Genomic DNA, 17,385 nt, shown 5'->3' with positions numbered 1-17,385 from the left:
GACGGTTATGTGTACCGGGTCGATCACCATGCGCCCTACATCTGAGTCGGTTTTAGCCCATAGATGTGAAGGTAATGTGTCGAGTAGGGACATATCAGCATCGGTTATAGAGAGCATACGCCGAGTGTGACAGGGTCTGGACAGATCTGGGTTATCGTGTAGGATGACTCGAACTCCGTCTGGGGAGCATCTGATAGTGGCTCGAAAATGTTTTAGCAAATCAAGTCCCATAATAGCATCGGGGGTGTTGGAGGAGAGCAGAAAGGTCGTGTCAGTGGTGTTATCTTCTAAGTCAAAGGAGATTGGTGCTGATAAGGGGTTAGTGGAGGGCGTTCCGTCAAAGCCTATTGAGGTTACGTGTGAGCCAGACAAGGGTGCCCTAGGAATCAGTCGTTTAGATAACGCACTACGTGTCGCCCCAGTATCTACCAGGAATGGAGATTTTGTGCCCAAGACCTTAGCGGTGACGTAAGGACCTTGCTGGTCAACACGGAGTTCGACTGGATCCCTCCCTTGCCCCTGGCGGTCCTATGCGAAGTCATGAGTGCTCTCATAGTCGGACTGCTGACACTGGTTTTGGCGGGGGCGATCAAAGGTGTTTGGTCTGCCTGGCCTGTCGTTGATGGTGTTGTTCGTGTGCCCTCGTCCCTGTCCTCTATTTCTGTGGTCGTATGCTGCGTCTCTGGGGTCCCTATTCTTGTTTATTTCCAGAAGGACCGGGCACTGGGATTTCCAGTGTCCGAACCCTCTACAGAACGCACATTGATTTCCATCTAAGTCTCTCCGTCCGTTGTAGGGTGTAGGTGTATGGTCTCTAGGGGGTAGCTTTCTAGGGGCGGTTGGTTGGTAATTCTCTTTTGGGGGTTCCCTTCCTATGGTCACCCCTTGCAACTGTGCTATCATCACCCTCTCCTTTAATTCCTTTTTCTTCTTCTCTGACGCCCTATCGTTCTCGTTCTTCTGATTTTCGTAGTATTGGGCCATCTGGAGAATTGCTGCGGGTTTGGAGGCTGCCCAGCTACTCTCGCTGGTCTGTAGCTTCTGGGAGACTTCTTGAGACAGACCCTTTACATAATTCTGGACAAAGAGGTGGTGTCCGGTTGCGGTGGTCATGTCTTGGCCACTGTAATCGGAAAACACAGTCTCGAATCGGGAGAAGTATTCAGACACATCCTCCTGGGGTTTCTGGCGGCAAGCCGTCACTATCGACCAGTCTACCTTTCTTTCTGGGATTAAAGTCTTCAGCTTTTGTACAATCTTGTCTGGGAGCTCTAAGATGGCTTTCGGGGGTTTCTGTCCAGGTTCTCGCTGTTTATCTATGGTATCGAGTTGTACCCAGGTATATCCGAACGGCTCAGCGTGGTCAACTTTCCGGATTTGTTTCCACACATCAGCCGGCAGACATAGCCCAAAGAACAAGTCGATATCTGCTAACGTCATTATCGTTGAGCCTAAGGCTGTGCCTAATTCAGTGTAGAAGGCAGTCGGGTTCTTTCTCAAGTCGGGTAGGGTCTTTCTAAAGGTCAAAATATCTTGCCGGTCCCACGGCTGGTAGACCCAGTTATATACAACCCTTCCCTTCGCATCTTGGTGGTTGATGTCGTCGTGCGTTCCCTGACCCCGTGGGGGGACCCAATAGGGGGCAGCTTCTTTAATGGGCATCATGGCATCGGCCCTTCCTCCCTGGGGCTTAGTTGCTATGGGGGTTTCTGTTTTGGTTGTCTGTCCATGTTCTTTAAGGTGTCGGTAGACCTCGAGTGTACGAGTGAAGAGGTTCGTTACATCGCCCTCTCTTTCTTCCCCAATGTCTACCTTCCTATATAGGGCCGCTAGGCCTTCGGGACCTTTATCATGGTACCTATCCTCATATGTATTCAGGGTGTGATAACAGAGCCGTACGACGAAGTGTCGTCTGCGGCTGTCGGCATACGAGCTATACACGTCTGTTATATACTCCTCACTTTCTTTTCGCTCCACCAGCGTCCCTACTATCTTGTCAATTCCTGCTCGTTCATCTTTAGTTAACCGATTCATTCTGGTGGACTCTTTCTTTCCTATCTCATGGTCGTCTAGCGTTGCAGTCGACGTTAGGTTCAGTACAAGAGGCTCAGCCGGCGCGGAGGCCGTGAGGGCCGAGGCCCCTGTACTGCTTTCGTTCGTGTTCGGGGGTTGTGGGTGTTGCACTACCGATTGGGAGGGTGCATACGGAGGGGGCATGTAAATGGTCGGGGGACCTAACAGTAATTCGTCACTCGTTTGCTGCTTGGAGGACAATACAGGGTAGAGCAAAGAAGGGGTCCTAACAGCGTACTGGCCTGAGGTTTCGGGCTCCTGTCTTAGTTTAGTTTCCCTTCTCTCCTTTATGTCTTCTTCTAACTTTTTAGCGGCTAGGTGAGCTGCCTTTCGTAATTCCTTTTCTGCTTTTACTTCTTCCCTCTTTTTCCGTTGCGTCGCTTCTTTGCGCCACATGCCAATACTGTCAAGCATAGTAGGCGTCGTCTTATTGCTACGCAGAGCTACTTCTAGCGCTTCTATCTTGCGGTCGTCGAAGGATCCCATCAGTGGCCACTGACTTTCGGGGTCCTTCTTGGTATATTTATGCCACAGCTTGCTATAAGCTACGGCGACTAGTCCATATTTAGTGAACATGTCCTTATTAGGGGTGCCTTCCAGTGGAGCCGGATGGTTCACCTCTAATAAGCGGTCCGGGCAGAACCAACTACCAATCAGTGGGGAGAAGATAGGCATGACGGGTTTCAACGGGGACAAAAGTCAGCACTACCTATCTTTTCACTGCTTGCAAAGACTAGACAGAATATCTCTATTCTTCGTTATTTGTAAGCAGAGAATACCTCCAAAGAACCAATATCGAACAACTAGTGTTCGGACAATCAATCAATCAATCAATGGGGAGATAAAGATAGGCACGACGGGTTTCAACGGGGACAAAAGTCTGCGTTACCTACCCTTCACTATTTGCAAAGACTAGACAGAATATTCCTATTCTACGTTATTTGCAAACAGAGAATATCTCAAAAAGCACTATTCTTCAAAACAATCAATGTTCGGACAATCAATCAATGGGGAGATAAAGATAGGCACGACGGGTTTCAACGGGGACAAAAGTCTGCGTTACCTACCCTTCACCATCTGCAAAGGGAGAGAGAGAGAGAGAGTATTTCTACTCCTCCCCGTTTGTAGACAGCGAATATCTCAAAGAGAACAATCAATGAGCACAATCAATGAGCAATACTAGTATTCAAACAATCAATCAATTATTTCGCACTTTTGTCGTATTTCACGACCTTACCCGGACCGCTTGGACAGTTTCTCGTCTTCCGCCTCCAGCGCCCGATCGTCCTCTATTCTCCGTATTTGCAGCGGCACTCCTGATGGTTCCCAGTCAGGACCGTAGATCACTCGAGAGAGGTCTGCTCGGAACCAGTGAAGTTCGGATGATCGGCTGCCAGACGAGGGTCTATTGGGCAGGAGCTCTCCCGATCGTTGCAGTCGTTCACTCTGTCGTCGGGACCTCTCCCACTGGATCCACGTGTCGCTGATGGGCCCCACGTTTGGGACGCCAATTGTTAAATGGTAGCGGCAGTTTCAGTCGATAATCTTTCAAGTATTTGCCCGGCGGTAATCGCCTCTCATACCACTCGATAATTTACCAATAAAAGAGGCAGGCGCCGGAGACTGGAAGGCAGGAAACAAAGTTTTATTCCGTCGGAGCAGAACACATCAGATCAGACAGCAAGGTATCGTCACGAGGTGCTCTAACTGCATCTCTGAGACCTGGTCTCTTATACACTGGTTTATTGCTTTATTACATATAGTACATTCTTGAGATTCCCTTGATGCCTGAAAGAACATCCCCTGAAGCCCCGGCTCAGATCCGATCCCACACATAGATACAGTAGAAGTTCCCACCCTACCCGCAGTGGGAGATGGCTATCGCGCAGCAGGGAATTCCGCTAATTCCCGGGGGTGTGTGCAACTGGCCGGGTCTCAGGGGGTAGGGGCTTTGATCTACTGTAATCCCTTTGATGTGGGGTGTTTCCCTTACAGTAGGGGCAGTAAACTGCATCCGCAGGGCTAGGTGATGGCCTGGGACCAGTTCAGACAATGGGGCGCAGAGGAAGGGGGTTATCAAAGGAGAGGCATGACCATGTATGGGTTGTCGGTTGGAAGTGGTTCCGTAGCAGGGTCGCGCAGAAGGAGAGGGTTTATGGCCTGTATGAGAGAGCGGGGGTGGCCGGCGCGCGGGGGATGCTTGCAGCGCCAAGGGAAAACGCTGGCGGTCGAGAGTGAGCGGGGAGAGAGCGGGGTGCCTAAAATGGCGGCCGTGCATTCGTTGTGCGTGGCGCTGGGGAGAGGCAAGATGGCGCAGATAATGTTCAGTTTGCACGCTAAATTTCCACAGTCCATATAATCGGTACCCAAATATGCAGTCTATCATAGACATTTGTCGCCGTTTTAGATCGAACAAAGTATCCAGCCCAAGTGGGCAATGCATCACATATTTATGTTATTACGGATTAAATGGTACAACATTCATTTACCTCAGCTGTCAACCTTAAAGTGCTTGTGCATAAAATTATAACCAAAACCTGAAAAAAGGGTTAAACCACAGGGAGTAGGAGGTAAGGATGGCATTACATCATTTATAAATGTGTGTGAACATCTTCTTCCATATTGAGGCCTTCAGGATTTTTTTAATTTAATTCAATAATAAAACAAGATTCCAATTGCCTCAAGTTCTTTTCGCGGTTTCCTCTCCTCTTATAGACCTCCAGAAGATCGCCACTCTCAACAGCACGCGTGCAGCAGCTCGCGGAGGCGGCTGAGCAACATATTTTTCAGGAACCAATGTCAAGAGACACATAAAGCTGCGCACTCGGGCTCATAGAAATTAATTATATTTATTCCGACTTGCTCCAAGGAATCAAGCTAAAACAAACGCGTTTCGGCCGCCTGGCCTTCGTCAATTTTAGTTACCACAATAATTATTCACATTTAAATAACAAAACATTTCATTCGTCACCAAGATTTCATTACAAAAATAGAAAAAGGACTTAGACACGAGTGGTTACTTTCAGTTTTTCTGTGTCGGCCATCTTAACCTGTATCGTACTACCAAATCAGCACATTCAGTTGGCATATAATCAATTCATTTGCAAGATGTATTGCAAAACAGACTCATATTATCAATGTCTCGTAAATTAGATTTGATTGCCCTGTATTGTTTAAGCAAAATACATTGTTAGGTTATGGACATTTATATATATTTATTTACATCTATGTCATGGCACAATATCGGTGATCTGTAACATAATATATGGCAATTGTTGATGTAATGTTATGTCTGTTGAAAGGGAATTGTTTATATATATATATATATGTATTCGAAGTACATGCAAATAAGCCACGCACTCTCAGTAGCAGTAACGAGTTTAATAAACACTGTTACGCGTTTCGGGAGTTGCGCTCCCTTGGTCACACAGTGAAAGTTACGAACACAATCCTCTATAAATGCATACATGGTGGTAGACATAGTCATAGGACTCAGGATCTTAGTCATGTGTAAACAAAAGTGACTTTGGCGGCCATCTTAGAGTGGGTACATTTTGTAATGCAAAGGGAGACAAACTTGTTCCTTGTAATTAATTCCTTGCAAAAGACACAGTGCATTTAACAAAAATGAGCATTGGAATGACACCGGTAACATTATTCAGGTTGGTGTCATAGACGCGTGCTTATACTTTCAATAAATCCTATTCACGTCATAGTGACTTATAGCCAGTACATATGCACACTGTACACTTGATGATAACAGTTTATGGTTTTAACTCGTCATAGTGACACGTGTACAAACACAACAACCAGATACGTGTTCCAGAGAACAAGCTTACGGTGGCCAAATTTCAGCAAGCGTAATAATAGCCAACATTCTATGCTTCAAGGTGACAAATAGCCATGAGGTATAGACACAATTGCATGTACTTCAAATTTCTTCATCAAACCAATACTCGCACCATAGTGGTGGTACCCTAAGAAAAAGCATTTTGCCTCCAATACAATTTTCTGACTGTAGACCATCTAATAAGTCCCCCTACACAACCTGTGCATAGTGGTGGTACCCTAAGAAAAAGCATTTTGCCTCCAATACAATTTTCTGACTGTAGACCATCTAATAAGTCCCCCTACACAACCTGTGCATATACAGAACAGAAATTCGTAAAAAAAAGATAAGTGTAGAAAAAAGTGATGTCTTATCTACTCATCTTCAGATTTCTTATCTGTGGATATGAAGAAAAGGGTAGGAGCCCGTGAAGTGCTCGTGAAGATATAATGGGCCCCTTCCTTTCCTCCTGTAAGAAAAGGACAAGAAAAGAGTATTAAAAATATTACCAAAACAGTAAGTTCCATTAAAAACCAGCATAGGTTGTATACATTATGCACGTAAATGAAAAAGAAGACAAAAGAGAATCCATAAGGATCCCCTTGTACCCCCTGGAAAACCAATAGTTTCATCTATAGGGAGTGTATTTGAGAACATTTCTAAATATGTCGATCATTTTTTACAGGACTATGTGTTTAAATTGCCAACGCATGTTAAAGATACAAAGGATTTTTTGTGCAAAATTGACAGTATTGTATGGGAAGAAGGGCATATGTTTTTAACATTGGATGTATCTTCTCTGTACACTATTATTGAACACAATCAGGGAATTAGAGCATGCACACATTATCTTAACGACAGAGACATCATGTATCTGGATCACACCAAGATGCTGGTGGAAATGATGAACATATGTCTTCACAACAATATATTTCTATTTAATGGAGACTTGTATAAACAAACCACGGGTACATCAATGGGAACATGTTTCGCGCCAAGTTTCGCAAATCTGTTTCTAGGGATGTGGGAGGATGAAGTACGGAGGGACCCCAAGTATGCAACACACCTCAGTAAAGTGGACACATGGTTGAGATATATAGATGACCTGTTTCTCATTTGGACAGGTAGTGAACAGGAGGCCATTGAATTTGTAAATCTGCTTAATGATAACCAATACAACATCATTCTCACTCATAACTTGCAAAAGGAAGAAGTGGAATTCCTAGACATTAAGATTATGGCTACAGGGAACACACTTAAAACAAGACTGTACCGTAAAGAAACAGCGGGTAACAGTCTCCTCCATGCCCTCAGCAGCCACCCTGAAACACTCAAATGGAGTATACCTTATGGTGAGCTGCTGAGGGCAAGACGAAACTGTAGTGAGATGGTAGCGTATCTGGAAGAAGAAAAAACGATGTTATGCAGATTCAAGGAGAGAGGGTACCCAGATTGGGTGCTTAATAAAGCCGTATCCAAAATCAGGAACATAACAAGAGAAGAAACTCTAGGAGCTAAAATCCAGGAGAATACTGTAGAGAGTAAAGAAACAAGAGTGATCCTTACCTACAACAAAGAATCATCTAAGATTCAGAAAATACTCTATGAAAATTGGAACATTTTACAAAATGATCCTATCATAGGTCCCACAATTAGTACTAGACCCAGAATAACATACAGAAAAAGTAAAAGCTTACGAGATATACTAGTACGTGGGGATGTCACTGCTAAGAAAGACCACTATCTACACAATTTGAAGGGCTTTCACCCCTGTGGCCATTGTAAGGCCTGTAGAAACAGCAAAATGGTGAAAGAATTTAGCGTACCAGGTAAGAAAGACATGAAACCTATAACACAGTTTCTTACATGTAGTACGACATTTGTCGTATATGTGTTGGAATGTCCCTGCAAAAAGAGATATGTAGGGAGCACTACACACATGGCTAAAAAGAGAGTTCTGGAGCACCTGAGAGCAGTCAACAATAGGGACCCTCATTATCCCATAGCACGACACTTTGCAGAACTACATTCATCCAACAGCAACTTACTCTCCTACTTTGCGGTTGAACAAGTGAGAGTAGGGCAACGAGGTGGTAATAGGGAACTGACCCTTAGAAAGCGGGAATCTAAGTGGATTATGGATCTGGAAACCAAGTTCCCTAAAGGCCACAATTTGGATGAGGAATTGGCAACTCACCTGATAGAAGACTAACTTGTGCAATTACCATGTTCCTTTCCTTCTCTTTTGTCTTCTTTTTCATTTACGTGCATAATGTATACAACCTATGCTGGTTTTTAATGGAACTTACTGTTTTGGTAATATTTTTAATACTCTTTTCTTGTCCTTTTCTTACAGGAGGAAAGGAAGGGGCCCATTATATCTTCACGAGCACTTCACGGGCTCCTACCCTTTTCTTCATATCCACAGATAAGAAATCTAAAGATGAGTAGATAAGACATCACTTTTTTCTACACTTATCTTTTTTTCACGAATTTCTGTTCTGTATATGCACAGGTTGTGTACGGGGACTTATTAGATGGTCTACAGTCAGAAAATTGTATTGGAGGCAAAATGCTTTTTCTTAGGGTACCACCACTATGCACAGGTTGTGTAGGGGGACTTATTAGATGGTCTACAGTCAGAAAATTGTATTGGAGGCAAAATGCTTTTTCTTAGGGTACCACCACTATGGTGCGAGTATTGGTTTGATGAAGAAATTTGAAGTACATGCAATTGTGTCTATACCTCATGGCTATTTGTCACCTTGAAGCATAGAATGTTGGCTATTATTACGCTTGCTGAAATTTGGCCACCGTAAGCTTGTTCTCTGGAACACGTATCTGGTTGTTGTGTTTGTACACGTGTCACTATGACGAGTTCAAACCATAAACTGTTATCATCAAGTGTACAGTGTGCATATGTACTGGCTATAAGTCACTATGACGTGAATAGGATTTATTGAAAGTATAGGCACGCGTCTATGACACCAACCTGAATAATGTTACCGGTGTCATTCCAATGCTCATTTTTGTTAAATGCACTGTGTCTTTTGCAAGGAATTAATTACAAGGAACAAGTTTGTCTCCCTTTGCATTACAAAATGTACCCACTCTAAGATGGCCGCCAAAGTCACTTTTGTTTACACATGACTTAGATCCTGAGTCCTATGACTATGTCTACCACCATGTATGCATTTATAGAGGATTGTGTTCGTAACTTTCACTGTGTGACCAAGGGAGCGCAACTCCCGAAACGCGTAACAGTGTTTATTAAACTCGTTACTGCTACTGAGAGTGCGTGGCTTATTTGCATGTACTTCGGATTACTATTGCCGGCGGTAGCTCTACCGGCTTCACGCGCCACCCAACCACAGGCGAGATCCCCAGGAAGAGCTGATCTCGTTTATATATATATATATATATATATATATATATATATATATATATATATATATATATATATATATATATATATATACCACCAACTCCAATCTTCGACAAAAGAAAGGACACCGACACCAACGACTTCACTGAATTCACAGGTTTAATGATCTCACTCCATTGCTACGCGTTTCGGCAACACCTGCCTTACTCATGCAATAAGAAACAAGTTCAGTGTGTAGGTTAAAATACAAAAACGTAAACTGCAATTAAAGGTCACATGGTTTTTCGCACCAATCACTGGCTATTAGACATGAAGAAAAGACTTCACATTTTGATGTGGGATTTTCTCTGAATACATTCTTTCATGTTATGTTTCCGTATATATATATATATATATATATTTCTAAGTACAGGAGACCCTCTCCTCGCCGTTAGAAGCCAAATCTATGCTGCATTTCACTTAGAACTGTACTATATTCTCTGTACTTATCATTTGTGTACTTTGCCTCTGAATTTACTAATGGCATGGCCCATGCAAGCTGCCTATTAATTCGTTATATAAAGCTTTGAAATGTCCGATTATTGCGGAATACAGATGTAACATTCCATACCTTGTTCGGAGATTGACCCATCCCCTTGAGGGGCGCTATTGGGGATTCTAGAGGACTTGGGGGAGAGGCAAGGTGAGAGGGCTTCCTGGTCGGAAATGCGACACTACTGGCCAAAGAGGACATAGCAAGACACTGGTGTGAGGTGAAGCCCCCGGCGTTGGCAGAAAGGAGCAGCAACTGGATTGTCAAAATGGAAGAACCGATGCATGCTGCAAAGGGCTGCCACCAAAAGAACCGACAAATTTGGGCAAGTGGTGAAACTACTATGGACTAAGCGGGGGTGAGACTATTTAAGTGCTGGGTAACCACAATAGTCAATTGGCCCATTTGGTAAACAAGACTGCTAAGTCATGTCATCCAGGCCTCTATGTTTCACTCTGAAACCCATTATCCACGTCTAATCTTAGGGCCATCTAATTCATACAATTAAGCTCACAGTTTGCCAGGATTGTTCAAAATTTGGATTGTTTAAATTTGTGCTCTTGCACATCACTTACAGTTCATTAAAGATAAGTTTAAAGGTGAATAATGTTACAAACAATGTAAATAGAACAGCAAATAGATCGTGTTAATAGGAGAAGCATAGCTTGTTTGAAGGCGACATTAGAGAATAAAAGGGTACACATGAGAGACTAATTACTTTGGTGTAGTTATTTTTTTTCTGACATGCATCCTAGCAGCTTTCATCTCTTAATTTAAAAAAAGCATTTCCATTCCCTAATTTGATGTAACGAAGTTAACTTCACTTCGGTATCAGATATGGAGTTAGGCTCTATATGAGAGTCTAAACTATTCTTCTTGTGATAAATTGCATGTTAAAAATGTGTAATTTAACAAACACTTTCAGTCTGATGCAATAATACTATCACAAAAGTGACAAAATACTTCAAAGTTTAGAAACTGGTCAGCAGATTAAAATTCGTTATAGATCTACTGATAACTCTGAAGTGTCTATGCAAGTTCTACAAAATAATATGGGTATACAACCTGCAGGATTTTCACAAGGTAAAAGAGCACATCTGTGTGTCGAACAGTGATTAATACGATTCATTTGTTTATTAGACTGATACCAATGAAGGCAAAAGGCAAACTCACAAAAGTGTTTTGGTAGCGCCTGTACAGTAAATACAGATTAAACAAAGCCGTGCAGCCTCTCATGCTCTATGCTTACCTGATCCCCCCATTCATTGATAACAGGCATATTCACATCATCTATAAACACCGTCAGCTTCTTCCCTGAAGGTGGTCCATAAGTCGTGCCCATACGTTTATCAACATAGCTCTCAATAGTGCGCTGCAAGTAAGATTGAGCATGTTATTCATCTTTTGTACTAACCATGAACATTTTAATCTTGTGCTTTGCATTGAAAAACAATTCTGGTCCATACTGTTTATAAAACTAGAATTGATTTGATGCCTAAATTCAAGTTAGCGCCCAAAATAGGCTCGTTACAAAGGTAAAATAGCAGTCATGATTCACAGAATCAGGACTGGTAAGTTGCATTCAGCTATATGTAAATGTCATTACACTATTGCAGAAATGCCATATGTGCAAGTTACGGTTAGGGATGGGAATGTAGGGTACTCCACAGTGGTGGAGCCTGCTAAAGTGGGTGAAAATCAACATATATATACTATTGCAAGGATTTACATACCCCTTGCAGCTTGGTTCTCAAACCAGTCAAATCATGCATAGATGCTCTTGTTAACGGCAAGAGTCAGTCTGTAGCCAGGGTGGTAATAGGAAAAACATCCATATAAATAACGTGGCTGTTAGCGATATATTTTCCTAATGGAGATACAAACATTATGCATACAAACGCACACTGTCTTACATTTATGGATAAGTAATTTTCTCACATTCAGAAATCTGCAAAGTCAGCATTCCAAAAGAATCTACGAATGCCACAGATTTCCTAGAGTGCTCCAAAAGAGTAGCAATTCTGATGCAGCACATTTCTGACTTTATACTTTTAGCTTTGGAAAAAAAGCTATAAATGTTTAGTGATGACAAAAGACTAAAGTACGCATGCAATCATTGTTCCCTCAGAAAGTACATCAACAGACTAGTATATTAAATTGACTCATTGGGCAGGGCGATTTCTACAACTGTGGCGTTATGACGTCACGCCTGTTTGCGTTCGACTGGGTTCTCGCCCGATGTCCAAGCTCGCTCATGGACATGCCCTTTGATGATGGCACCCGCCTGTTTGGCGACAAGGCTGACAGTGCCCTGGAGCGCTTTAAGGATTCGCTGGCTAAGGCCAAGTCCTTGGGCCTTTCTACTAAGAGCTCGGCCTTTCTTGGTTTTCGTTCCTTTCGTGGGCAAGGTAGAGGCAGTCAGGCGCGGCCGTCCCCAAAGCCTGTGCAGAACCAGCCCAAGCGCGGCCGGGGTCACGGTTTCCGCAGGTGCGGGTCGGGCAACCAGCGTGCGGGTCCGTCCACCTCCACCCCCACTGCTTCCGCCTCCAAACCTTCCTAATCTGAGCTTCGGGGAGCACCCCACGCCGGTGGGTGGCAGGATTCGCCTCCACCTCCCTCACTTGCATGAGATTACATCAGACAAATGGGTGCTGCAGATAATCTGCCACGGTTACTCCCTTCTCTTTCAGTCCTCCCCTCCTGCCATGCCACCTCGGTGCCACCGCATGTCGGGGAATCACTTGGCTCTTCTCCGACAGGAAGTCACGGCCCTCTTAGCCAAGGGGGCCATCGAGTGCGTTCCTGGATCGGAAGTAGGGAGTGGTTGTTATTCCCACTACTTTCTGGTCCCCAAGAAGGACAAAGGGGGTCTGCGTCCTATCTTGGACCTCCGGGACGTCAATCGCTTCCTTCGGAAGGAGAAGTTCAAGATGCTGACTCTGGCTCAGGTCGTAGCTGCCCTCGACCCTGGAGACTGGATGATAGCGTTGGCCTTGCAGGATGCATATTTTCACATTCCCATCCTGCCGGCCCACCGGCGTTACCAGCGGGTCACGGTAGGCCAGGAGTATTTTCAGTTTGCCGTGCTCCCCTTCGGCCTTATCAGCGCCCCTCGGGTGTTCACAAAAGTGATGGTAGTGGTTGCAGCTCATCTGCGCAGGTCGGGGGTGTCAGTCTTCCCCTACCTCGACGACTGTTTGTTGAAGGTGGGCTCGCCCCAGGCAGTCGTCACCCACCTTCAGACTACAGCTGACCTCCTGCATTTGCTGTGGTTCTCCATCAACATGCCGAAGTCGCACCCGAGTCCCTCTCAGAAGCTCCCCTTCATCGGAGCGGTTCTGGATTCGACGCTGTTATGGGTTTATCCTCCCGAGCAGCGAGTCCGGGATATTCAGGCTATGATTCCGACCTTTCCCGGGTTTCAGTCAGGGTGACCCTCCGGCTCTTTGGCTTGATAGCCTCCTGCATCCTGCTAGTGCACCATGCCAGATGGCATATGCGGGCTCTGGAGTGGGACCTGAAGTTCCTGTGGGCGCAGCATCGGGGCAACCTGTCTGATCATGTCCATATCTCGGAGAGCACTGCACGACACTTGCAGTGGTGGCTCACGAATCGCGATTGGGTCAATGGCAGATCCCTCTCCCTTCCCCAACCGGAGCACACTGTAGTGACGGATGCATCCCTCCTGGGATGGGGAGGCCACTTGGGAGAGGCGGAGATCAGAGGTCTCTGGTTTCTGGCAGAGTCCCGGCTCCATATCAACCTCTTGGAGCTGTGGGCAATCCGTCTTGCACTGAAGCATTCCTTCCCTCTGTCCGGGGGAGTGTGGTGCAGGTGTTCACGGACAACACTACCGCTATGTGGTATTGCAACAAACAGGGCGGGGTGGGGTCGTGGACCCTATGTCAGGAGGCTCTGCGCCTCTGGACGTGGCTGGAACGTCAAGGCATTACCTTGGTGGTTCAACATCTGGCTGGTTCTCTGAACGCCATGGCGGACGAACTCAGCCGCCGGTGCTTGATGGACCACAAATGGTGTCTGAACTCGGACGTGGCGCAAGGTCTCTTTCAGCAGTGGAGAGAGCCTTGGTTAGATCTATTCGCCACCGAAGAGAACGCGCAATGTCAGCAGTTCTGCGCGTTGGAATTTCCAAGGCGGCACTCGCTCTGCGACGCTTTTCATCACGAGTGGAGTTGCAGTCTGTTGTAAGCCTTTCCGCCTATACCACTCCTGCCCAGAGTGCTGAAGAAGATCAGGCGCGACCTGGCACAAGTCATCCTTGTGGCTCCGGATTGGGCACGAAGATACTGGTATCCAGAGCTACTCAGCATGGCGATCGATCCCCCGATCCGACTGCCTCTTCGGGAGGATCTTCTGTTGCAGCAGCAGGGGACGGTCCTCCACCCGAACCTGTCCAGCCTCCAACTCCAAGCGTGGAGATTGAGCGGCAACAGTTGACAGCTTTCGATCTTCCTCCCGAAGTCTGTGATGTCATCTTGGCAGCCAGGCGTCCCTCCACTAAAACGGTATACACTGTCGGTGGAACAAATTTGTGGCATGGTGCACAGCGAAGACTGTGGATCCCCTTTCTGCCCCTCTTTCGGAAGTTCTTCTTTTCCTGCTTTCCTTGGCCCGGCAGGGCTCTGCTCTGGGCACTATCAAAGGTTATCTTTCTGCCATCTCCGCCTTTCTCCAGCTTCCTGATCAGCCTTCTCTTTTTAAGTCTATGGTTGTTTACCGTTTCCTGAAAGGCATTACACACATGTTCCCTCCAGTTCCGTTCGTAATGCCCCAGTGGGACTTGAACCTTGTGTTGACTTACTGGATGTGCGCTCCCTTTGAGCCGCTTCACAACTGTCCTTTGCGTCTTCTCACCTTAAAGACTGCTTTCCTGGTTGCTATCACCTCTGCCAGAAGAGTGAGTGAGCTCCAGGCCCTTTCTTCCAAGCCTCCTTTCCTTTCTGTTCATTCGGACAAGGTGGTTTTAAGGACCCGTCCTTCTTTCTTGCTGAAGGTTGTTACGCCCTTCAACATCGGGCAGACCATCACTTTGCCCACCTTCTTTCCGCCTCCGCATCCTTCAAAAGAGGAAGAGAGGCTCCACCGTCTGGACCCCAAACTTGCGCTCTCGTTCTATCTGAAGCGCACACAGCGGTTCGGAGTGGATGACCAACTCTTTGTTGGCTACGTGGGCGCCAAAAAAGGTCGGGCCGTGCACAAGCGGACCATCTCACGGTGGGTCGTTCTGTGCATCAAGGCCTGTTACTCGTTGGATAAGAAGGGGCCTCCTAGGGGGCTGTGTGCCCATTCCACCAGGGCAACGGCAGCCACTACTGCCTTGGGACGCGGCGTTCCCTTGCAGGACATTTGTCAGGCAGCTACGTGGGCCTCGCTGCACACGTTTACCAAGCACTACTGCCTTGACAATCAAGTCCGGAGGGACGGCTTCTTTGGCCGTTCCATGCTCCGTGACTTTCTGGTGTAATCTTGTTCGCAGACCCACCACCGGGGTTGGTATTGCTGGGGTATCTATTCTAAGGTAAGGAATCTATCACTAACGTGTCTCTTTCAGATGCACAAGTTACTACTTGTGTAACGATAGTAAGAGACATTAGTTAGTGATAGATTCCTTACCGCCCCACCCATCCTCCCCGTTCTGCGAACTGGTTACTAGGGTTAAGGTCATCCCTCTTAGAGCCCTAGTTTTCTGCACCAATGGTCAGTATCTTGCATGGCTCTGCGTTCCTGGCGCGGAAAGCTGTGTACAGAACTGATGTCAGCGCGCATGTGTGGTGCCTAAGTACTCTCCGTGGCGTCATCTCGGCACTTACGACGCCAGTGACGGACGCGGAGTCGCACAACGCCACCTACTGACGCGCAGGGAGGGGTACTGCTAAGCGAAACGTTCCGGATCCAGTCTGACGCCTGGGGATATTCTAAGGTAAGGAATCTATCACTAACTAATGTCTCTTACAGATATATCGTTAGTAGTAACTTGTGCATTAGTTCATTAGTTAGACCCAGACACTTAACTGTTTGTGGTTCTACTACCAACGATTCACAACACATAACTACTTAGCACATACAGGACAGGAGTGTCTATTATCTACACACGTGTTTTCATTGATAATATCATTAATCTTTTTTTAGAAACTTCACATTTCCATCATTGATGATGCCAGACATCATAATTAAAATAGACCAAATATATAAATTATCCAGCCCGTAATTATGGGAGTGTACATTAGTAATAACATTAGAGTCACGGTCTATTTGTATTGATTATTTGTTGATTAATGTATGAAAAAGATTTAGGTGATTTAGATTGAAAATATGTATATTTAAATAAAAAATCTAAGAAAAAGAAAATGTGTATTTGTTTTAATTGTTTCAGCCCTGATGAAGTCCGTTGTGGACGATACGCGTTGGCTGGGCTGAATTCATGTTTACATCTACAAAAAGAATAGAAATAAATCAAGATTTTATATCAACATTCCGTGACTCCTGTGTATTACCAATGGACACTGCCTGATTACGGGTTGAATAATTTATATATTTGGGCTATATTAATTGTGATGTCTGGGCATCATCAATGATGGAAATGTGAAGTTTCTAAAAAAAGATTAATGATATTATCAATGATAACACGTGTGTAGATAATAGAAACTCCTTTCCTGTATGCACCTATGCAGGAAGGCGACCTGAGTGTCTTAAAACTCATTTTGGCCTTCTTGTTGCTCAAAAGAAACTCCGCGCAAATGTTGTCTACTGTTGAGATGAAGTATGTGGCTAGGCAGATTGGGGGCATTACAGGCAAGAAGTTAATTAAAGGTATCACCATCATCTTTGGAGTTTCTAATCTGACCCACGATGAGATATATTTGGGGAACCAAGCCTTCAAGAGGTATTTCATTGTGTTGATTGTTTTGCATTTGGTCTGAGATATAGACACATCCAAATTGTTACAAAACCAAACTCCCAAGAATTTGATAAATTTAGATTGTTACTGGAACTGGGAGTTCCATAGACAAGAAGGAGTACAGTGGAGATTAAGAGGCAAACCCTCTGTTTTGTCCTTATTCAAAGAATATCCTGAGAAGAAGAACATGTTAATGATATCCGTGTCCGCGTCTTCCGTGAAGATTAAAATATCATCCTTGCAAGAGGCTGTTTTACAGACCATATTTCCACATTTCATCCCTGCATTGTCAGTGGATATATTCAACATCAGTATCAAGGCATTGATGGCAAGTAGAGAAAGCAATGGTGAGAGCGGGCAGCCTTGATGGGTGCCCTGTTGGAGTGGAACCGGGGGGGAGGGGGCGGCCGTTCTCCATTAACTCTAGTATTGGCATACAGGACCATGACCATTTTGATATAAGTGTCCCCAAGGCTGTACCTAATGAACACAACCAAAAAAAGGGCCAAGACACCTAATCGAAGGCCTTCTCTGCATCCAGAGCTATAGCCACTGCGACGGATGCTTGCAGAATGGATCATTTTTCAATAACATGGCTGAACAGATAAGTATTATTGCTTCCTAACCTGCCTTTGATTATGCCGGTC

At 45.2% G+C, this 17,385-nt stretch overlaps 1 protein-coding gene across 1 annotated transcript in view; it reads right to left on the bottom strand.

The window, feature by feature from the left end:
* The window catches only part of DNAH5 (dynein axonemal heavy chain 5), a 5,853,083-nt gene that overhangs the window by 2,240,752 nt on the left and 3,594,946 nt on the right, over positions 1-17,385 (bottom strand). The window contains exon 48 of the mRNA XM_085606747.1: positions 11,069-11,191. Coding sequence (XP_085462873.1) covers positions 11,069-11,191 — 123 coding nt within the window. The remainder of the gene's footprint in view (positions 1-11,068; positions 11,192-17,385) is intronic.

Source organism: Triturus cristatus, chromosome 5_2, assembly GCF_964204655.1.
Source record: "Triturus cristatus chromosome 5_2, aTriCri1.1, whole genome shotgun sequence".
Taxonomy (NCBI): domain Eukaryota; kingdom Metazoa; phylum Chordata; class Amphibia; order Caudata; family Salamandridae; genus Triturus; species Triturus cristatus.
Note: the sequence above shows the minus strand (reverse complement) of the source record. Positions and strands in the feature narration are given on the sequence as shown.